The sequence below is a fragment of the Platichthys flesus genome, chromosome 20 (genome assembly GCF_949316205.1).
Source record: "Platichthys flesus chromosome 20, fPlaFle2.1, whole genome shotgun sequence".
Classification (NCBI taxonomy): domain Eukaryota; kingdom Metazoa; phylum Chordata; class Actinopteri; order Pleuronectiformes; family Pleuronectidae; genus Platichthys; species Platichthys flesus.
In genome coordinates this window covers 4801543-4825775 of record NC_084964.1, presented here as the reverse complement: position 1 = coordinate 4825775, position 24233 = coordinate 4801543, and the positions used below count along the sequence as shown (strand labels likewise).

General features: G+C 41.8%; 1 protein-coding gene across 1 annotated transcript in view; it reads left to right on the top strand.

The window, feature by feature from the left end:
- LOC133931779 (dynein axonemal heavy chain 9-like) overlaps positions 1 to 24233 on the top strand; it is a 114264-nt gene that overhangs the window by 48004 nt on the left and 42027 nt on the right. The window contains exons 42-54 of the mRNA XM_062378732.1: positions 81 to 255; positions 1079 to 1252; positions 2070 to 2277; positions 3099 to 3264; positions 3955 to 4057; positions 4672 to 4911; positions 10543 to 10704; positions 11618 to 11814; positions 13722 to 13884; positions 14536 to 14659; positions 16418 to 16560; positions 18191 to 18352; positions 18620 to 18853. Coding sequence (XP_062234716.1) covers positions 81 to 255; positions 1079 to 1252; positions 2070 to 2277; positions 3099 to 3264; positions 3955 to 4057; positions 4672 to 4911; positions 10543 to 10704; positions 11618 to 11814; positions 13722 to 13884; positions 14536 to 14659; positions 16418 to 16560; positions 18191 to 18352; positions 18620 to 18853 — 2251 coding nt within the window. The remainder of the gene's footprint in view (positions 1 to 80; positions 256 to 1078; positions 1253 to 2069; positions 2278 to 3098; positions 3265 to 3954; positions 4058 to 4671; positions 4912 to 10542; positions 10705 to 11617; positions 11815 to 13721; positions 13885 to 14535; positions 14660 to 16417; positions 16561 to 18190; positions 18353 to 18619; positions 18854 to 24233) is intronic.

Below are 24233 nucleotides of genomic sequence, written 5' to 3'. Positions count from 1 at the left end.
ATTCTGACCCAATGAGTCACACAGCACAAGTCAATGGTAATGCTTGAATCTGGTGATGTGATGTGTTTGTCTTTGCTCAGGTTCAAGAAGATCATCCCTATCCCTGAGCAGAGTATGGTCCAGATGCTGTGCTACTTGCTGGAGTGTCTGCTGACTCCTGAGAACACCCCACCAGACTGTGCCAAGGAACTTTACGAGCTCTATTTTGTCTTTGCTGCGGTCTGGGCCTTCGGGGGAGCCATGTTCCAGGACCAGGTACTGTGTGGTCCTCTGGCCATGCGAGGCACTTACTAAGTGGTTGCATAAACAGGGAGAAGAATGGGGCATAAGTGAAACAGCTGAAAGATTTCATAACTCTTTCCTGAAAGAGTTTTTTGCACTTCATCAGTATAATTTAAGCCTTGATGACTCTTATGCAACTCAACTTTGTTTATCTATTCATGAAAGTAATTTGAAAATTACTCTGAGTTGAAGAAATTACAGGCTTTTTAAAAAGAGATGAGTGATCTCTGTAAATGTAGTGGACTCCGTTCCTGCTCAACAACACACAGGCTGGCTGAATTTAAATAACAGGGGAGCCACGCAGTAGCAAGCAGTTGCTAAGCAATCCAGTTAGCGCTGTACAGTAAGTGCGTCCGTCTACGTTATGGGATAAAACCGCTCTCCCCTTGGTGCAAATGTACTCCACTTTATTTTCCCATCACAAATGCATTTAAATGCTAAGTGGTTTTATTGACTTGAGAGTTGGTAGTGAAAGGAGGAGACAGGTACCAAGAGGTGTTTGTGTGTGTGTGTGTGTGGGGGGGGGGGGGGGGGGGGGCGAGGAGCAGGTGATCAGGCTACTTCACTGTCTGAAGACGAATAGATGGGCCTGCCACCTCTCATTTTCTACCCTTCAACTGCTGCAGCTGCGTCTCTGTGTTGCTGCTGTTTATTTGTCCTCCGCTTCATAGGCACACCAATGCCATTGAAAGGCCCAGATCCATAGCTCCTGTATGGAGGAGAAAAAAAAGCAGGTAGGAAGTGAGTGTGGAGTATTGACCCTGTGTGTCTCTGCGTGTGTGCTCTGTGTGAATAGCTGGTCGACTACAGAGTGGAGTTCAGCAAGTGGTGGGTGACTGAGTTCAAAACCATCAAGTTCCCGTCCCATGGAACTGTGTTGGATTACTACATCGACCCCGAGAGCAAGAAGTTTGAACCCTGGTCCAAATTGGTGCCCAAGTTTGAGATGGACGCAGATACACCGCTTCAGGTACAACAGCTTTTTTTCTATCAGGATTTTACATCCAGTCTCATCAAGTGGATTACATCATACACACATCATCATGTAGTCAATTAGTCAACTGACAGGAGTTAATCAACTATTGATTAAAAGGTTCAATTTACATCAGTTCATATTTCTGAATAAACAGGGTTCAGTTTCCTGCTGCTGCTGTATTCAATGATACAGCTCTGATAGATCTACTACAAGGTACCTGGCTCCAAATGAATGCTAACACTATAATCTTCTGTGGCAGCTGGATGTTTAAATAGTTTCATTCAACAAACTTTTTCTGACATGAGTTTTAGCTTCTTTTTTTAATCATCTGTCCCATATGATTAAAAAAAGAACCACAGATTATCACAGCTTTAATTTAAAGTGGAACCCACTGATACTAACCCTAACCCTAACCCTTAATATTATTGATTATTTTTTTATCACAGGAATAAGCTTCTCGGTATTATCTGCAATAACAATCAATGATTGTAGAGATTGTTTGAGGTCATTTAGAAACTTTCATTGGTTTGTCCACCAGAAAACTTTATTTCAAACATCTGTACTTGTATTGGCCATAACAGTAATCATCCAGTATCCATTTCTGGTTCTAGTGCTCTTTATATTTTACAAAATAGTTTATTGATATTTTTAGGACATTTTCTGTCACATCCAGGAAATCGCGGAACTTCTATTATGCATTCCTTTACAGAGAAAAGATTTAACACTCAGATTGATTGATAATTAGAATAGAAATATTGGATTAGGTGATTGTGCAAATGTGTGTGTTTGTGTGTGTGTTTCCCATGTGCAGGCTTGCTTGGTCCACACGACGGAGACCATTCGAGTCCGTTACTTCATGGACCGCCTCATTGAGCACCGTCGGCCCGTCATGCTGGTGGGGAATGCTGGGACCGGGAAATCTGTTCTGGTCGGGGACAAACTGGGATCGTTGGACTCAGACAAATACATGATTAAAAATGCCCCCTTCAACTACTACACTACATCTGCTATGCTCCAAGGTAATAACCCTGCATTTACATTAGCCTTTGTACAACGGATACAGAAAATATTAACGTATCAAAGGTAAAACTATGTACTTTTATATACTTCAAACTTATCATGACCCCATAGCTTCTTATTCAGCGTTGGGCATCATTTGGGTTTTTACTTATACTGGTGGATAACGGTACTAGTGTGTTGTACTGGTGCCAGAACTAATACTTATTTCTTAAAAGAGGAAGACAGGAAACAATGCAAATGGCTTTTTCATTGCTAAAATAAATTGGAGGTTGAAGCTTAACATACTAATTGTTAACATTAAAAGTGTACATAACTTGAATATAAAAATATGAATAAGTGCGAAACTTTACATAACAAAATCTCATTATATATAAAATGCCAGGTGCATCATTAGGTTTGTCTTTGTTCCTCGCTTTACACAGAATTGTATTCAACTGTTTAGCTGTAGACTTGCTGTTTTGTTTAAGGAAGATACTTGATGACTAACAGCAGGCTTATCTATACGTGCTGCCAGAGCCATGTAGAGAGTCTTTATGTTTATGTTGCCTGTAAGCACTGAAACTATTTCAGTACAAATCTCAGGCACTGAAATGAGGCACCAAAATCCTTGTTGGGATTAGGTCTGGTGGATACCGGATGTGTAGGAACCCCAACTCTATTCATACTGTGATCCTTTTGGGGGTCCTCCTCTGTACTCTTCCAGTTATGAGTCAATACTGACCCCCGACTCTTTACCTCAACCACTCCACAAATATTGTTTATTCTCAGTTCTCACTCTTTCTTCCCCTCACCTCTGCTCCATCACTCTTCTCCTACACAGCGGTGCTGGAAAAGCCCCTGGAGAAGAAAGCAGGGCGTAACTATGGACCTCCAGGCAGCAGAAGACTCATTTACTTCATAGATGACATGAATATGCCTGAGGTGGACGAATATGGCACCGTGCAGCCTCATACAATCATACGCCAACACATGGACTATAATCACTGGTAAGGCTATGACATTATATTGCAGCTATGACACATATCCTGTAAGTATGAGTAAACATGAGTTTGTTGCAGTTTAAAAGAGGAATATTATGTCTAGACCGTCTTTCTGGGTGGAAGCAGTGGAGCTGTTCCAGTCGGTAATTGCCTAAATGATGGACACTTTCAGACATTTTCTCCATGTATTAACACAGAAGAGGATCATTCAGATAATGGAGTGCCAGCAGCTGATAGGTCTAATACCCTAATAATTCACATGAACAGCCTTTCTGCTGAAAACGCTTCCCCTCTAGTATTCAGACAGATCCCCGCATCAGTATCAATGGGCTACAACTTCTACAAGAGTCAGAAGTCAAATGCGAGAGCAGCAGTTGTATGATTCCCCTTAAAAGGATTTTGTTGCTCATCTCTCTGACACAGTGAGGCCATTCTGAACATGGTTCCACTGCGTCAGACACAGGCTGACTGGCTTAGACACAGTCAGCCCATTAGAGATATGCTGGGAGGATTTCAGGTATGAAATTGAGAGGAAGGAGGATGCTACTGAGCCAAGCCAGCTTAAGTGGGAGCTGAGGCATCCATATCGGCATAAGTGTGGGGAAGGTGTTTGTGTGTGCGGGAGCTAGGGTGTATGTTTTCTGTGCATTTCAAGGCTGTTAAATAATCATTTTTTGCGTGTGTGTGTCCTCTCAGGTATGACCGTACCAAACTGCTTTTGAAGGAAATAAACAACGTTCAATACGTGTCCTGCATGAACCCCACAGCTGGCAGCTTCACCATTAATCCACGACTGCAGGTACATGCCCCCCCCCCCCCCCCCATTGTGTTCCACTGGTTATGTCACATACTGCTGATGTTACATGTGCTCTGGTTCCCTTCGTACCTTTTTTATTCAATTAGGTGACATTTTCGGCTTTTCCAACCCCTTTAGTTCAACTATTTATAATTTTATGGCCAAAATTATGGCCTCATGGTTTTCCTGCATTTTGTCTGTTCAGGCATTTTGTGCAGAGTTGATTTGCTTTTGACTTTTCACCATATCTCAACATTATATTTCTCCACTAAGGATGTTACAACAGTTTGCATGAGGGTGGTGACACATGATGAATCTAGTTGCAGAGACAGTCCTCTACAACAGAATGTTTATCTGTGTCCAAATGCAGAGCTTAGATCTAATAGATAATAATCAGAAATTATCAAAGACAGGATAATAATTACAAATCTGAGATGATTGAAGTTTAACTAAATTTGGAGGAACACTTTCCCACTGACTGTCATTATTATTAATGAAGGATTAAAGATAGTCATATTTGAATTTAAAAGGCACATTTACTTAATGCTGCAAACACTCACAGGTTGAAGAACAACCTGTTTACTGTTTCCCTGTTTGTGCTGCATCTCCATCAACAGCGGCACTTCTCAGTCTTTGCCCTGTCATTTCCCGGAGCCGAGGCCCTGAGCACCATCTACACCTCCATCCTGTCTCATCACCTGAAAGGACCGGGCTTCACCGCCGCCCTGCAGAAGAGCTGCCCCACCCTGGTCCAGTTAGCCCTGGCCCTGCACCAGAGCATCTCCTGCAACTTCCTTCCCACCGCAGTCAAGTTCCACTACATCTTCAACCTGAGAGATCTCTCCAACATCTTCCAGGTGAATCATATATAGAAAATGTATTAGAAGGATTTATCCACATAGACGTTCTTTGAGAAAAAGGAACAACCTCAGGTTAATCTTTTCACAATGAAATGTCAGGAGTTGCCTGGGAGTTGTGTGCTTCTTCACTTCACTCCCTTTTCCCTTTCAAACACGGAGTGATGTGGTTTGCTGCAGTTCTCTCTCTGTTTCTATGGCTCTGCCTCCCATGTGGACAGAGTCAGGCTTCTGTCACTAATTTCTCATCTAAATGATTATTGATTTAAGAGCAGAGTCTGAAAGCTAGAAATAAGTCTGAGATAAGTGTAACAGAAAATAGAATGGATTTGCCCTTCCACGGGTTTTAGTGATGATTTAATGTATTTAAATGAATATAATATCAGAGCAGGGAGGCTGTGAAGGGAGAAGCTTTTGGGGCAATAATTCTGTCAGAATCCTCCACGGTTTCATGGAGGGCAGGCTCCCTCATTTAACATACTCCGTTGTAATAATTAATGCTTTAAGCCACTCAGCTATAGAAAACTTCATTTTTCATAATTCCATCTCAGAGTTTACAAAGGCAGCTCTTGGTTTTCACAATATAATCAACTATCTACTACTGCAGATGTAATAAAATTATATTTGATGTGCACTTGTTAAAAACTGCACCAATCGATATTTGTTATGTTAACAATAGATAAAATGAATGTATCATGTTAAAGAGTCGTTTATAGTTTGGACACACAAGCACTAGAAGGCCGGTCATTAAAAGGGGAGGACAACCGACTATATTCATAAGGGCCTGAACAAACATGCAAGAAACACAAGCACTGTGCAAGGAGCTCTTTCAGGCTGTTCACAGAGACACTCAAAGCTAAATGCTAACTTCAACACACAATCAAGCTCACAGTCTCAGTGCTGACTTGCCTATATGCAGCAGGTATAATGGGATACCACATTTAGCATTGTTGTTTAGCATATTAGCATTCTAGAATTTGCTAATTAGGATTCATATTGGTATTTGGTCATAAAGAAAAATGTTGGACAGGTTAAATTTTGACGCGATGATTGTGCTGAAGGAAAAGTTCTGTTTACATGGGCACCAATATTCTGATATTAACCCCATTAATAAGACAATGTCAAAGAAACTGCCATGTAAACAGCATTTTCCGCCTATGCACTTTGACATAAGAATGTCAATGGGAATATTAATTGAATATTCTATTAGCAACTCATGTGTACACCATTATCGAAATAGTGTCTTATTAAAAATAGGGTCAATAGTGGGAATATTGTTGTCAGTGTTGGACCAATCAAGATCGATGCAGTAGAAACAGTTACGAGTCCGTTTTATTATCTATTTTATACACATTCTTCTTCTTCTCTGTTAAAACCTGGAGACTCTTAAGCCCTGTTTAGATTCTATACTGATTGGATAGTCAGCAGTGCGCTATTTACCCGCTTTTGCACTGAAACATTGAAAAACAATGAAACTGTGCACATGCAGGAGTCTAGAATTTTTTTTTGTGTTTCCCAGCAAATATGAAATTGAGAAATACAATTCAATCATTCCACACCCTAAGTTGTATATGCTAATGAGTTCATAATTGTCCATATCACTTCCAGAGAAAGCACACGTTAAGTGAGCCAATTAAAAGAGGGCATCAGGCTACTCATTAAAAGAACTGATTAAAAAAATTAATTTAAAAGCCTCCTTTCCGGCGTCCTCTGGAAGGCTGGGCACTATCTGTTGGTGTATGCTGTGCCTATGGGCCACATTGTGCAGGACACCGCATGGTAGCACAGTGCAGCAAAGCTTTTCAGCATTAAACTAGTCCTGTCATGGCAGCACCACCGACTCTGGAGCTTTCTCACCGACTGACTGAGCAAAGGAATAGAGGTCATTGTGCCTCTAGGAGTGGTCAGTCTAGGATTGGCAAAGGGTTTAGTCGCCATGTAAAACACATAACTTCAGGCTTTGCATGTGTTTGGCCTTACAAAGTCATTGTTACTATTTTATACATCCCAGAATCAGCACAACCTACTAACATATACCTCTTAATCAGGATTTTTATACAGTATAATATGGGATATAAGTCCCTTAAAAGGAAACAATTATTTTAAACAACCCTGTAAAATGTGATATCAAAACAACAACTCAACACAGAAAGTTGGATTAAGCTAGAAGTAATTTAAAGTGTCTAGCTGCTTACGGCAGCAAACTGCGATAGAAGTTCAAACTCTGCAAAGTTTTACAAGTCACTGAATAATGTGGGAGGGATGATCCGATTGAACGTTTTCTGCAGTTTAAAAGGGGGTCTTCCGACGTTGTGAGACCATCCAACAAGCACTTTGTTTTCACCAGAGCCTTTCCTTTATGACGACTGGATTTTGGCCATTATAATGAGCTTCTCTGTACCAGGTATAGGCCTCCTGCACTTTGAGATTCAGCATAATTACCCCCCCAAAGCGCAAGCCCTGATGACCCCAAGACTTACCTTTTAGAACTTTGATCACACAAAACACTGCCTTGAAGCTGCAAGGGGAGAGTTTAGCCCCACTGTGGCACTGTGAGGCCAGCGTTAGAAGAGATCTTTCTGCCCGTTTGTCAAAGTCATTCTGCATAGTGCAACTGGATATCCAATGGCCACTCAGTGGAAACAGTGTGAAAGTTTGGGTCCCTGTTCCTCTAGCGAGTTTGTAAAGGACGTCAGAAAGGGACTCCTGGAGCTCGTTTGAAGTTTTCCTGTCTAACTCTTTCTGCCCGACATCTCCTGGCACGACGGGTGGAGGTGAGCAGACTTGCAGCTCACAGATCTGTCTTCGCTGTAATTCTCCCTCCACACCTCGGCGCTTTAACACCCTCAGAAGTTGGAAAGTATTTGCCGGGACTGTACAGACGATTCCTTTAATATCGAGCAGAAGGCCTAATTGTCATTCAGCGTTTTGTGGCTGGAGGTTTAAGATGTTTACCTCAGCGGAAATAATTGGGGGACTCTTTGCGATTCGCTTTGTTTTTCAAAACTTTGGAGCTGAGAGATGTAGCCAGAGGTAACCGTCTCGTTATGATCATCTCTAATGAGGCAGAAAGATGAGCTCAGAGGCTCTGTGTGTTGAAAAGGTTTTTTTAAATGTGGCAAGAGAAGCTGGTCCAGACAACGCTCAAGGATGCATCTTTTAAAAAATATTGTTTATGTTATTTGCTGACAAAATTCTCAGGTTAGGGCCTTTATGTTGAAATATGAGTGGAGCTAAATTATTCTCCTTCTTTTTTTCAACAATATTTCCCACTTTGTCCCTGAGCACTTACTTTCTCACTGGGTCTTCTGCTTCAGACTGTCTCCATGAAACCCTGGGGCGAACACCCTGTGGATGTTAAATTAGACAAACTATAAGTCAAGTACTGTTGCCAAATTCCGCTTTAAGTGCAAGATAAAAAAATTCACGTCCGACCCGGAGCATTGTCAAAGAGCTCTGTTTGCCAGGGTTCATTCTCTGCCATGACCAGCAGGCATTTCTGCGGGCCTGTCTTCTCCACGTCAGCCTAAATGAGCTCCTTGAAGCTCAAGAGGCAAGAGAGAGGATGGGGGGATGTGGACAGAGTAAAAGAGGAGGACAGAGACAAGGCAAAGAGAGAGAAACAGAGTACATGAGATACACGTTGCAGAGAGACTCTGAAGCTGAACTGTACTGACTGCACAATATGTCTGTATGATGTTTTGTGGATATTCAGCTGGGTGCATTAGTTAGGGGGGGAAGTAGTGTTTGGGGCTCAGAGCAGCTGTCAGGCTACAGGGAAAGCGTGCACACTGCAGACTGCCTGACAGACAGACAGATACATGCCGGCACACAGAACTCTCTAATCCCTCTCATCTGAGTTGAGCAAAGCGATGAAGAATCAGGGAGAGAAAGTCAGCTGGATAGAAGAAAAACAAAGTTCCTCAGTTTGTTAGCTCTTAGCTGTTTGTTTGATTGGTACGATGCACAGCTAAAGACTCGAGTATGACGGCCATGAGGAGTTGCCATATGGTGTTTTGTTTTGCTCAGGCACACTTTTACACACAGTGATGTCATGATTGTCACCATTAAGCAATGAAATGGAGCAGAAAAGGAGATCAATTAAAAGTCAAAGGATTATTTCATTCACACATACATGGAAAAGAAAACATCTTGACTTTTGTAGATCCAGAAAAGTGGCGATAATTCTGTCTCAGTACACGTGCACACAAATCAACACACAGCACACCTCCCCTATCTGCACCATTACACAGTGGATCTAGCAGCCAATTGTCACATTCAGTGGGCTAAGATTTGAAGGCAGATCAGATTCAGCTGGCTTTACCCCCAGAGAGTATTCTGTTGATTAGAATAAGTTCTGGGGCTGGAAACACACAACATCTGTTTGCCTAGCTCAGCCTCCTGGGGGACAATGTGCAGAGGGAAACAAGTTCCCGGGCGTCTCCTCGTCCTCGTTCTCTTTCTCGTCCTCTACCACACCTGCTATGTGAGGTGCCTAGAGGTGCACCGTCCATTCCGCTCGGCTTGGTGGGAATGGCCGTGTGGGAAACATATACATTACAAGCCTCCAGTGGAGACATGTTAATCATCAATCATCCACTAAACACTCATCTGCTCAGTGTATTGATTCCCTGGATTTCTGTTGTTTTCAATTAGGATGAGTAGTAGTAGTAGTAATCTGTTCGGATATGGGGGTCCCACAGGATTTTTTTTTTCCATTTTGACCTTGGGACCTCCAGCTCCCATTCTTGCCACAGATGTTCCTCTTCCATTTGCCCTCCATGGTTATTGTGTTCCATGTATGCCGTCCTTGCCTGCATCTCACACTCTGCTGTTATGTGCTGGGCTGTGTCAGGGGCATCTTTGCACATCCTGCACCTGGGATCCTGTCTGGTTTGTTTGACCCTGGCCTCTGAAAGCTCACTAAACATCAACATAGCAATGTTGTCATTGTGTGCATATTAGCATACTGACTTAGGTAAATGTGTTGCCTCAACCTGCTGCTATTGGGGAATGAGTGATTGACTTTTCTTCATGCAACACACACTGTAATTTACTCTATAGTGAGCAGTAAACCCACATCATAAACACTGATGAATAATCATTTTACTGTATCATTATAAGGTGTTACTATAAGGAGAGTAAAATAGGGTCAATGCCATTGTTGCTACAATTTCATGACAGTGGTTCTTTTTTCAGAGCCTTATATCATCATAACATTCACATGTGAAATCACAAATGCAGAATATGGCCACTCAAAAAATAGCAGACTTCAACATATAGTAAAAAGGGAATCATTTCCTGACATACTGGTAGACTGAAATAACTAAACCCTCTTTGAGAGCACTGCAGCCACATGAAACCCCATTCCTTGATTTTTCATAATTCATTTCTTCCATCCAACACCTGCCCACAGAACTTGTAACCACATGCGGCAACACTTCTGAGACAGTGAGATGAAAGGAAAGCGCTGCTGTTATTTTCTGAGTTTCTCTGACTAACAGCTTGCCCACTCAATATCCATTGATTTGTTCTGAGTGACTGAGGTGTATTTCGCTCCTCGTTTTAGTGTAAATGGGCCAAATCAGCTTCTGGAATGAAAACGCTTTGCTCTCTCCCATCTCTGCCCAGGGCATTCTCTTCTGTACCAGCGAGTGTCTGAAAGCCCCTCCGGACCTGCTGAAAATCTACCTGCACGAGTGCAGCCGGGTCTACAGAGACAAGCTGGTGGAGGAGCGTGACTTCGAGGTCTTTGATAAGCTGCAGGTGGACACAGTGAAAAAGTTCTACGAGGTAAGAGTTTTTGACAAAGTTCTGCCGGGTAAGACAAGGTGGAGGGAGCAGGGAGGGGAGGTGGAGGAAATAATTTGGCTGCCTGCTCTGTGTCTGGACCTCCACATCAGTGGTCAACACAGCGAGGAGAAGGAGCAGAGGAGAAAAGACAGAATGTGTTTTAGTGTGGGAGGGGGCTGATGGGACGGAGGGCCAGGAGAGGGTTAGTGAGAATATTAATCAGTATGGTATGGGGGCCTGGCTGTCAGGGTCTGTGCTGTCAACCCAGCAAATTGGAAAACATTTTAATGGTTTTCTGTCCACTGCTCCCCTCACTAGCCTCTCTGGCTCTATTGCATGCACACTAGTCATGCCACAATGAAGAGCCTGACAAGTGTATGTGTATAGACACCCACAGAAATAGAAGGAGGAGAAAAATAATCCTAACCTCTCTACAATATATTATTTAAAGCTCACACCTTCTGCAAACTTATGAAAATGTGTGCCACAGAACAGTTTGCAGCATGTTTTCTGGTTATTTTTACACACAAACAATAATATCTTTAGAGACATAGAGCTGTAAGAACCTGCTCCTATGAAATTGAAGACTGCAACAAATCATGAATTATATGTGAATCTGTACAAAAATGCCTCATTCATCACATCTACTGCAACTCTATGCCAGTGAAAGTTTACAGAGGGTGCAGGCATCCTTTAGGGACACACAAAATCTCTCCAGTGAAATAATTTGTGGTCCAATAGTTGCCCGGGTGAAAATGAACTAGGTCACCCTGTGCGCAGCTGTGATATTCAGCTGTGTCCCTGTCCAGACTGTTTAAGCTTAACACTAATGTTATGCTGACAGGGGTAGCATGTGTATTTGTATGTTTACCACTCCAATGTGTGTGTGCTTGTGTGTGTATCCGCCCACTAGGAAATAGACGAGACTCTGGCAGAGGTCAAGGAGATGAACCTGTTCTGCCACTTTGCCAGTGGGCTGGGGGAGCCCAAGTACCTGGCTGCAGAGTCCTGGAGCAGCCTCAACAAAACCCTGCTCGAAGTGCTGGACGCCTACAACGAGGTCAATGCCACCCTAAACCTGGTGCTGTTTGAGGATGCCATGGCTCACATGTAAGTGGAAGTGTTGCAACCCCCTCTGGGACTGTGGGGGGAGACTAAAGAAGGAGTATAAAATAAATATTTTGGTCAGGTTCTTTATTCTCTAAAATAGAAGGCAAATGGCGTCCCGGGTGATTTTGGTCTAACAGTTCCATTTGCAGACTGTCAAAAGCAGACACAGGGAAATCAGTTAAACACCAAGCAGTGACAGTACATCATGATGGCCTCAACAAAATTGAGAGTAGAGGTTCATTGTAAAAAAATTTAAAAGCAGAAGTTTCGGTGACTGTCCCTAACAAGTGTTCAGTGTGAATCCAAAGCCTGGTATACTGTATCTTATTCTTCTCTGACATAGATCGCTAATGTTTTCCGAAAAACAAAAGCGGTTTTCAGATGTGAACTAAGATTAATATCCGCACAATGGAAAGACATGTTTACTAAAACCCCAAAAGCTGCAGGGCGTTGAAGCGAGGGCGGCGCGACACGTAGGAGGCTGGATATAAGGTTTTAATTCTGCTTTAATTCTTTTTTTGTTTGTAACACATCCTCATCTACCTGTAACCCCAAATATTCTCAAATCTCGTCTTGTACTAGTTGACAATCAGTTGATGATTACTCCTCTCTTTATTTAGATATTTGTACCGTTTTGATCATCAACGCGCCAACACGCCTGCAGTGAATTGTCCTGATAATCTCCTGCTGTTTTCTCACCTGGGCTCGTTCAGACAGATTTACCAGGGGGCTGGCAGGAGAAAGTCTGGAGAATGTCCACAGCAACTGATTATTTCAGGAGATTTTGCCGAGTTAAAACCACTTTAATGATCCAGATGTTCATACATAACCATGAACACACACGCTGTAGTTTATTTTCATTTTGTTCCCACATACACATACCATGCAAATACTCAAGAGAGCACCAAATATGTATTAATCCACCACTGAAAATCGACCCTAAAAATACACAGTTGGCTCATGTTTGAGTAACTTTTGCTAAAAACTACAGTTTCAAGCTGTTTCAGGAAATTGCTGAAAATGAATGTCTATATTTGTGACCAGATTTGAAAGATTCACATCTTTATTAGGGGGTTTAAGCTGAAATCAGCATTCAGAATAGGGAAACTGCTATTGACAGACAGATTTACACATGGTAGGCTTTGGGCTTTGTTGATATATGATAGAATAATGCCTCTCCTATTCCTCGAGTCATGTAAACATGAACTGAAATCTTGTAGCAGCTCTAATAACATTAATGATGTATTGTGTTGAATGGGTGATTCTAGTTTCTTTAAAAAGGAAAGGAGACAGTCTTCAGGTTAAATGTGCTGTCTTGATATTTTAAACAGACACCCGACTACAGCAGACAATATTTATCCTCCATATTATCAACCGCAAGTCTCATGATAAAAACCACTACCAACGTATTTTGAAAAGGTCAGTGTTTGCTGATCAGCAGTTATTTGTTTTAAATTGTTGACATTTGAGACAAAGAGTCAAAGGCAGATGCAGGCGCAGGTAGGTTGTCGTCGTTTAATGGGTAGAATATGTTGCTCAGTGTGTGAGCAGGGACAGCAGTTGAAGTGTGTTGGTGTATTTCCTTTAGAATGGAGCTACAACAAAGCGAAACAGAAATCATTTCCTCAATTCACAATGAAGAGACATCATCTCGTTATAAGCAAGACACATAGATTCTCAGGAGTCCACTACAACTGAGTCCAATCTGTAACACATTTCATTGTGGCACAGCTTAATGAAACAGAGTGATGAGGGCGGGGGTGACTCTTTGTATGAGAGCAGAGAGCGGGAGGCAAAGGCAACCTGTGTGTTTGTATTATGAGTCAGATTGTCTTCACCCTCTACTTTTCTCCTCCATCATATGTGTCCTTCCTCCCTCCCCCGAATGTCTGCACCTCCACATGTAGCTGCCGCATCAACCGAATCCTGGAGTCTCCACGGGGTAATGCGCTGCTGGTCGGAGTGGGCGGCAGTGGCAAGCAGAGTCTGACCCGACTGGCTGCCTTCATCTCCAATCTGGAGTTTTTCCAGATCACCTTGAAGAAAGGCTACGGCATCCCTGACCTGAAGGTATGAGGAGAATTACACTGCAAGCTTACATCTCTGAACAAACATCCATCAGCGCTGGTCTGTTTGTCTCATATTGAGTCATAACAAGTTTCTAACATGCATACAGATCAGCCAAGTGAGGTTCAAACGTATACATGGTGGTGTCTGAGGCAAAGACAGGCATAATCCCGACAGTATGTCAACACTGGGAGAATCAACATGGTGTCCTCGCACTGACTACGTTTATACAGGCAGAATTATTTCAGCTATAGTTGCAAGAAGAGTTTCCCATTCAAATCACCATTTACATGTTACTGAGCAAAGAATCACTGTGACGTGATGCAGGTGGTAACTGCTGCTCAGGTCGATATTGGGAAATGCTGGGGAAACTCTAATCAGATGTAATAATGTAATGTTATAATTCAATTATTGCTTATTTGAAGTATAACCTCAATCAGGTTGAGGTTATGAGAACAGGCTGTCTACATGGCAGTGTCTTATTCACACTGTTCTGTCTTATTCAGGTCAATATATGAATATTGTTGTCCCTGTGAATGTGGTCAGTTATCCAGGTCTCAGTCATTGACCACTGTGTTAGGCCGCTAACAGCCTGGTCTCATTCTGAGTGTCCCCCTCTCACTCCATGTCTCTTTCTCTCTCCCTATCTCCAAGTGTGACCTGGCAGCCCTTTACATGAAAGCTGGCGTGAAGAATATTGGCACCGTGTTCCTAATGACTGATGCCCAAGTGGCAGACGAGAAGTTCCTGGTTCTGGTCAACGATCTGCTGGCATCAGGTAACAGCAGGCTCCGCTAATTACTGCATGTCATGTTTTGCAACAGAGAAATGCTTTTGCTTCACCTGAGCAACAAATCACTGCGGTGCCGCTTCTACCAAACACTCATCAACCAAACACATCATTGTGAGGGATTGCAGCCACAGCTGAGAGCCACATGTAGATTTATACGCTACATTCAATGGGCACAACACATATCGAAGTATAATGAAATATGAGGATAAATGATTCTCTGTATACCAATCTTAGCAAAGGAATCATTTTGTCGTTAGTTTACAAAAATAAATGTACTAAATCATTTCTGGTAGTATTGGGAAAGATGGTTTATGTCAAAAGCAGCAAGTAGAACAACAACATTAAAACATTACTTCCAAGTTTTAAGACAAAGCACAAATTTTCCCCCATGAATAAAAATAGAAGTTGAAATCATAAGAAACACTTGCTCAGTTCAATACATTCAGGACTCTTAACTGCCCGTTCTAATCCTGCCTGTTTGAAATGGGCCGTTTCCTTGACCTGTGGTGAGGCTCTGTAGCTACTTCAGATTTATTCTCTGGCATTAGTGCTCACGAATGCTAAATGAATAATGAAAACATAGCAGGCCTCCAATATTCTATATGTTATATGTCTATGGTGCAGAGCACAGTTAAAAAACTTTGCGCTTATCCTATCTGGTTTTTGTTTTTTTCATTCATTGCATGTTGAGCCAGTCAGTTCAGCCATCGACTCAGTCTTCAAGCTCAAACCTTTTTAAATCAAAGCTCTACAGTTTAGCTTAACATTTAAAGCATGGCAGCAACAAAAAACACAACCCTCCAAAATACAAACAAACAGCGATGAAAACAAAGCTTCCCTGGCAGAGGAAACAAAAGCATTCTACGACATCATGCTCATACATTGTGTCATTCCTACCGTGTAAATGTATAACAAATTTAACACATAGTTAGACATAGTTACATCAATATCATTGATATTGATGTAGCTGTAACATACAGAACATTAGAATTTCTTTTAGATATTGTGCTCATTGACGACTGTTTGATCCAACAACCAAACTATTGGAAATAACATTTGTTAAATTAAGAATGTTGACATCTTTCCCCAGAAGTTATTGTAATTTGACTATATCATCATCACTCAAATTGTCATATATCTTTGATTGTCATGGAAAGCATTAACTCATCCCAGGAACTGCTCCTACAGATTCTAAGAAAAATGTCATTTTGAGGAAGTAATGTTCTGAGTAATGATGTGAAATGACATGGCTATTCAGTCTGAATGTCAGGCTGGCTTTCACTTTGGCTTGTGGCTTATTTTCTGCCCTAATCTCACACAAGATCAGGTCTGAACAACCCAGAGGGGCTTTGTGCTGATCAGAGGCAACACAAAATTAAGCAAGTGTAAAAGAAGGGGACATTTATGTAGAAACACCTGAACTCGGGGCACCGTCTATTTTGGGAGCTGTAAGGAGTCGACGTTCACGTTCCGTGCTCCGCTCGTCTCTGCTGCTGCGAGGCTGTTCCTTACAGCGGATCCCTGCATTAGCATAAGTCCTCTGTATGAACTCCTGCAGCCCCCAGCTCTGTTTACACACCTAGATTTGAGTCTCAGTGTCAGTTCAGATCCTGACACGATAAGAACGTTTCACAGAGTTCTCTCAAGTTGGAAGTTTAGCTTTTTAACAGAAAACATTAGGACATCTACTTACAGTCTTGCTTGTCTTCCCGCCGGTTATGTGTATCATTTCATCCCTTAAAGGAGAGATTCCTGACCTGTTCCCAGACGACGAGGTGGAGAACATCATTAGCTGCGTGAGGCCAGAGGTCAGCGCCTCCGGAGTGGTGGATACGAGGGAAAACTGCTGGAAGTTCTTCATCGACCGCGTTCGTAGACAACTCAAGGTGAAACACAAGCACAGGACAAAAAGCTGTTTCTGTTACTTTGAATTACACAACCATTCATGCAGAAAGAGTTATTCTCAGTGGTTTACCTTGGGGGCAAAGTTTGACATTAATCTCTCTCTTAGAACTGTGTCTGAATTTGCTCTCCCTCCTGTCTTAATACAGCAGTGGCATGCTGCCTCACACTCTCAAATAAAACAACCCTCAGACTTGGATAAACACCTGGTTTATGATGAAGTCTCCCCCTAGAGAATCATTTTTTTTGACATTTTCAGATGAACCTGAATGCGTCGGCAATCGGTGGACGCCATATAAATATAAATCCCAAGCACAATAGTTTCAGATAATTTCACCAACGTGCAGACACTTTGTTTCCCCTTGGGAGATGAGGGATTCCAGGGGGCTGCTTATCCTGTCATTATTACAGTGTGCACGCCCACAACACCACCGCCCACATCCTCCACCCTTGCCTGCCTCCCAGCTCAAGCCTCGCTGGGTTGGAGAGTGAACAAATGAGGGAGACAGTCCCATGGGCACGGGTTTGAAAAGAGTGGATTTCTCTCCCTGTGTGTGTCTCTGTTTCATAATGACTCTGTCTGGACGGAAAGAGCTGCTCGTCAAAGAGTCATTGTCACTCAGAAAGTTTGCATCAAATTTGCTGAGGTGTCTGTCACTGCCTGTAGCTCTGCTTGACAAGCACCTGTTTCCCAAAAAATAAACAGCATTGTCACATTGTTATCTGTGACAGTGGTCACTTGGCAGGACCCTGACCAATCAGGGAAGGCTACGCGGTGACTGAATACAGCCTAATGGGTAAGCCGATGTTCCCAAACATGTCCGTCTCTGCCCGACCTTAACTGTAGCAGAGTTCCCCATGCTGCAGTTGATTAATTTAGTGAATAGCATCAGTCAAACAGAATTTATACATATCCTATTGAATTTTGTAAAATAAATTTACATCTAACAATAGTGTACAATATACAAAATATTAACTTTAGAAATCAGACGTGGGGCCCCACAGCTCATGTGGCACTGCATTCAACCTCTACCACAAGTTGCCATGGTTTTGTTTTAACAGACTAAAATAAGTAATGAACCAGTGATGAGAAGTTGAACCTTGTGGTTTAGTTGATGACACATAGAGTCCCTTCTGATCAAAGCAGCGAGGTGAGTCAGTGTGTACGACATATATAACAGGAAATGTAAAACATTGTTGTTGTTTCTCTCAGTTGTTTGTTGTTTCTGTCATCAGTCTTTGGCTGGGCCTTCTGTGTGTTTGCCTCTTCAGTCTAATGCTCCTGAGCATCTGGCCGAGCTTCTCAACAAGCCAGCTGTTAGTCTCCAACAGCGAAAATCAGTCTGACACAGCCCACAGCTCAACGCACTTTTAATCCACATGCTCGCTGGGGCTTTATTTCCTTAATGATGGAGCTGCAAATAATTAATGCAGAGTTTTCCAATCTCCCTCTTGACCACAAAGAAGTGCTGATCGGAGCAGGAATTCTTTTCTCTGTCTGACTGTGAAAGAAAATTAGCTCAATCTTGCTGCTGTGTCAGACTTCAAACTCAAATGTGTTTGACCTTGGTGTGTGTGTGTGTGTGTGTGTGTGTTCACGTCCATGTATTGCAGGTGGCTCTGTGTTTCTCTCCAGTGGGTAATAAACTGAGGGTTCGCGGCAGGAAGTTCCCAGCAGTGGTGAACTGCACGGCTATCGACTGGTTCCATGAGTGGCCACAGGAGGCGCTGGAGTCGGTCAGCTTCAGGTTCTTACAGGAAGTGCAAAATATTGAGGTGAGAGCAGCTCATACTCTAATACACACACAGACAAGAAGATCCCACAAAAAAGAAGGTTCATCATGCCCTGAAAATACAATTTCAAATGTCAGGCACAATGACACAATGAATGTGATATTAATTTCAAGAGCAAGACCGGAAACCCATGAATTAAATTCAGAGCCTGAGCCTCAGGAGATATTGCTTTTCCACTAAATCTGCAGATTCATCCGCTTTCTGTGTGAATCAGTATGTAACCAGCTCTGTAACTTATAATTCCCACAGCCTGAAGTGAAGGACTCAGTCAGTAAATTCATGGCGTACGTGCACACGAGCGTGAATCATACATCCAAGGAGTACCTGGCCAATGAGCGGCGCTACAACTACACCACGCCCAAGTCTTTCCTGGAGCAGATCAATCTGTACCGCAGCCTGCTGGGTCAGAAGAGTAAGCTCCTCACCAACAATATGGAGAGGCTGGAGAACGGCCTGCAGAAGCTCAACAGCACCTCAGCTCAGGTACAGTACATCAGCATCCATTTAAAACTTGATGAAGATACGGTATGTTTTTCTTTTCCCAGGTTTCATGCCCAGTATCCTTGTTTTTTTAATCTAAAATTCCTTAAAACAAAAGTATCTTCAATCACTACAAACAGAGAAACTTAACCAAGCTGCATGCAATCTTTAAAAGGGATTTACAATTGTTTCTGTTCCATGAAACTACAAAACTTCCAAACTTTCTATCGTATCTTATGGTCTTCATCAGCTGATGTAGTTTGTGCTCATGTCAATGAATTTAAGATATTTGTTACGTTTTTTCAAGCCCTTTTCATTGATACTGACCTCAAATAAGGTCAGTGGGTAAATTTATAGCAAAATCGTCTCATCACAATGTGGCAAACATCATAGGAACATCACAACTAGACCCTATCAAGTAGCCCTGCAGTTTGTCTGTGGTACAACTGTTGTGATTTAGAAAAATTTAGAGAAATATACTGTGTATCACTCCTCACTCCATAAACTCATTCAGCATTCTCACAATTACATTCTCTGTTAGTTGGCAAATCATTGATGTAAACTTTATCGCCATCTACTGGCTTGGCACACTTGCTTGAACATTTGTAGTCGCTTTGTGATCTCGTAAAAAGAAGGTGGCGTGGTAGGAGATCTTTTTTAACTGAGGGGAAATAATCTGTCCAGACAAACATCTGTGGTTGTGTAGACAATGCCTTAGTCTTTGTGCTCTTCTCTCTATCCTTTGTCAGTTCTCATCTTTATATCCCTGGTTTGCGCTTCTGTTTTTGGTGCCATTCAATTTTAGTGTTGCCATTTTGTTCCCTTTGCTTCTTCAGTTTTTGGGATATGCAGAATTTTCAGTTTGCCTGCCTTTATTTATTACATTTCACTTATCTTCTCACCTGCCTTACCCCTGCTTTGCTGTTTGGGTCCAGATAACTTTAAGCTTAACATTGCTATGCCGTATGCAGCCAGGTCCCCTTTTAAAGATACTACTTATGTAGAGCAGAAAATAACGGCTTGACTTTTGTCCTTTTTATTTTATGTGAAATGTTTATTCGCATCAGTTTGTGTTTTCATCTCTAATATCTACACTTGAATCCATTGGTTCAGATGTTTACTATCTACACACGTTTGCAGATAAGGGCCATGAATAATGCAACACAGGGTCTGTATTGGAAGCAGCCCTAATTATAAACGGTGTACACTGTGCAAGCGAAGCAAAACCACACACACAATTTTACTCTTACTTACAATGCTTATCCACTGCTTTGCATAAATATGCCCACACATTGCCACCCGCACACAATCGCACATTCATAAACACCTCTCACACGCAGGTGACGTCAGGGTGTTGAAAGCCACGGTGTCCTGTGCTCATTTCCGATTGCACCGCATTCCCATTACTGTAGGAATGAAACACACACACACACACACACACACACAGAGAGAGGAGGTGTATGGTAATTGAGGAGTCCTCTAATTAGAGAGCACACACTTCACAGCAGCAAGACACCATTAATGCACCCAGTGTTTGTTAGTGCATCCACACTGATGGCCACACAACTGTAAGTACTGTTATTTAACATTCTGTGCAAGAGGATCCATGGCTCACCAGGGGCTGCTGTGGTCATGATAAACAAGGACCAGGAGGGTTGAAACAAAGATCTGTGTATGTGGGTGTGTGCGTGTGTGTGTGTGTGTGTGTGTGTGTGTGTGTGTGTGTGTGTGTGTGTGTGTGTGTGTGTGTGTGTGTGTGTGTGCTGAATGTAGGAGATGCTGTATGAGTCATCAGCTCCCCAGAGGACACATTAGTTCCATGTGTTTTTTTCCCTCTTTAACTTTGTGGAGGTTGTGTCCTACCTGAGGCTGCTTCAGTCTGGACTAGTAATGTGTGTATCATTGAATGGACTGCCACAATCGCACTATCGTTAACATTAATTGAGAAACACACAAGTTGTTTTCTGGGGCATTTGTATCGTAGTATTACCACTACTATTGTTATTAGATAATGGTACAACATATTATTAAATGCTAGAATTTCTAATCATAGCAGTAACCCTAATAATAATAGTAGTAGAGATGGTAGTACTAGAAGAAAGAGTGGTAATAGTGGTAGTGACAATAACTTTAATGGTTGTGTAGGTTTTGTTGGCAGTAGTAGTAAGACCAGTTATAGTATAGCATTGGTAATATAGTATGTGTTTACCAGCTACAGTCACTAGCAGTGGTAGTTGTAGTAAGACATTTGAGGAATACTTATGGTAAGATAACAACAGACATAGTATTAACAGTAGCACAAAACTAGCATTACTAGTCACGTGAGTAGTGACTGTTGTAGTTTTAATGGTGGTAGTAGGCAGCTGCATTATGGTTATATTAAGCAGTTATAATAATAGTAGTTTTAGACTATTGTAGTTATACTGGTATGAAGCAGTTGCAGAGATTGTGGTATGAAGTAGGTATAGTAATAATAGCAGTAAATAGTTGTAGTAATTTAGGAATTTAGACGTTGTAGTAGAAAAAAGAAGTTTAGAGGTTGTTGAAGTGAAAGCTAAAAAGTAGCATTGCTAGTGGTAGCAGAAGTGGTTACAGAAACTATTAGTAGTAGTAGAAGTATTATCATTAGTAGTGGTGCCAGTAGCAGTAGTAGTACTTTGTATTAGTAATACTAGTTATAGCATTAGTAATGGTTTCAGTAGCAGTACTAGTAGTAATTAATTGTAGTCAGCTGCTTTATAAAGACCGACAAGAAGCAGAGAGATACGTTTTCCTGCTTGATTTCCATCTGCAGTAGATAAACAAGAGCCCAGATGTATTGAATCTCACCCATGTCTCCCACCAATTAGTTTGTCCCTCCTCTCCCCCCTTCTCCTCCCCCTCCTGTCTCCCCCCCACCTATTCATCATGTTGATGGCTCACTTGGTGCTCGTCTAATGTTCGACTGAATCTTTTCGGTGGAATCGTCTCAACCCCGAAAGAACTGTCTTCCCCGCGGCCTGATTTCCTGTTTGTTAATTAGATGAAAGACAAGCATGAGAAACAGTCTGTTTTTATTTCCCCAGTGCAACATTTTGACAGAGTCGGACGGTAATACAGAGCCCTATTTGTTGGGGAGTTATGGGGAGTTTGTAACAGCTTTAATTTCTCTTTATGGCCGTCCTTGGTGTATGTATTTGTGTGTGTGTGTGACTGTGTGTGCGGCATGCGGGTGTGTGTGTGTTTGCTCATAGCTGTTCTTGATACCTTAATCTTTTACCATCCCCCCCCCCCCCCCCCCCCCCCCCCCCGAAATGCACGCCATTCATCTTTTTCCGCCTCTTTATCTTCTTGGACAGAATAACATTTTTTTAACTAATGGATTGAAGGTCATATCAATAGATTCTTCTTGAAGCTCATTTGTTCGATGTTCTTGAGCCACAAAATCCTCTTTATTGCTTTGAAGGATTGAGATGTTTAGGGCTCAATTAAATTGCTGTTTTGCTCATAAGCAATTGCATTACTCATAAGATACAACAACACAAAAAATGAAAATAAAATTAAGGCCACGAGCAGTAGAAAGCATTTTTAAGGCCTCACACTAGGGTTTCACTCTTTAATCTAATTAAAACTAGCACACAGGTCATCATTGAGTCAAAGTGAATGTTTGTGCTAGATGTAATGAATTTCCTTTTGAGGCCTTCCTGATGTATCACGTTCACAGCAATGTGACCTCACGTGACCTTGACTTTTGACCACCAAAATCGAATCAGTTCATCTTGGAGTCAAAGTGAATAATTGGACCAAATTTGAAGACAGTCTCTGAAACTGATCTTAAGATATATCCCTCAAGAAAAAACATAAACAAATTTTGTGAGGACACTGTGACTTTGAAATTTGAATTGTCCCTTCCACCAACACGGGGCGTTCCCGACTGGATGTCACTCTGGGCTGATCATGTGACAAAATAATCCTGACGCTGCTGATTGAGTCGGAGCCTCTCTGATCTCGAATCGTAAATATCAAACATATTTTTTATATATTAATACAATTTATTATAATATAATTGGCTCCGACAGAAATGAATGTTGTGTACTTGTACAGCTGTGACTAAAACAATGATATATTCGCTGCAAACAGAACACACAACGTCAGTGCTCATCAAGGTTTATTATTCTTCTTAAGTTCAAATCACGTGATTGTTCCACACTCCAATTCAGAAGGTGGCTGTAATGCTGTAAGGAAGAAGCTTTCGCAAGTTTCTGTGTGATTTCAATCACCACTGTTAAATCCAGGCAAGTGTGTGGTCCAACATACTGGGCAAATCACCCAGTGTGTGTGTTTTGAAGATTGTAAGATAGGTTGAATCTCTCATTATGTCTGTGGTCTCCCAGGTTATTGAAACTGGTCAAGAGTGGAAAATCCTCTAATGTGCAGCAGCCCTCATGGGAAATTCCCTGCTGAGTCCCATCCTTTGTTGAGATTATTGACTGATGTTGACCATTTGTTCGACTAATGTTGTCCACTTAATGTAGAATTATGAAGATTCCATATTGCTGTATGCCAAATTTGTATTGGTACAGTTGTAATCTAAGAAGAAGCCTTCATGTAACTGTAGTTTCTACTGTAAAGGAGCTAAGATTTCATCATGGGGCCATTTTGGTCTAAGTAGCTTGTTTGAAGAGTACTGAGTTGTAGATGTACTGCAGATGAAGCCAATGGAACTCAGAACTTCACTTCGCTGACAGCTAATTATTTTTGCCCTCTTCAGGTCAATTTGAATCATATTTGGAAGACATTAGCATTTCTTTCCCAGTTATTGTGCCAAATTTCATGTTTGGAGCTTGTTCCCGCTCACGGAAGGAGTTGTATCTGATACTGATGAGCCAGCCATGCCCACATTCATCAATCAACTACTTAATGTATAGTGTAATGCTTGTCCTCAAAGCACATGCACAAAATAGTGGAATTTCTGTTCCAAACATGGCCTTGAGAAATCTACCAACTATTTTATAGGTGATTGGTTTGTAGCAGCCATGTTTATGGATCAATCTTTCCAATAGTAGTATTATGGAGTTCAGGCCTAACATGGTGCACTTCAAATTTGGTCCCATGTTTCTTGAAGCATGTGCACATCATGTCGAGTTATTGAATCAAGTTGTGTGATTCTTGCTCTTTATAGCTAAAATCAATTTAAGCAGCAGCAACAACAGCAATAAACCAGCACAAACAGAGAAAGGTTCTACCTCGAACAATGATAACAATAATGTTAATAAGTGGACAAAAACACAAAAAAGTCCTAAACTGATATAATCAGTCATTCAATACTGCCTTCATTATGATAGTAATTAATTAATGAATGGCCATGATACACACATTCTTTGCAATTCAAGACCATACACAA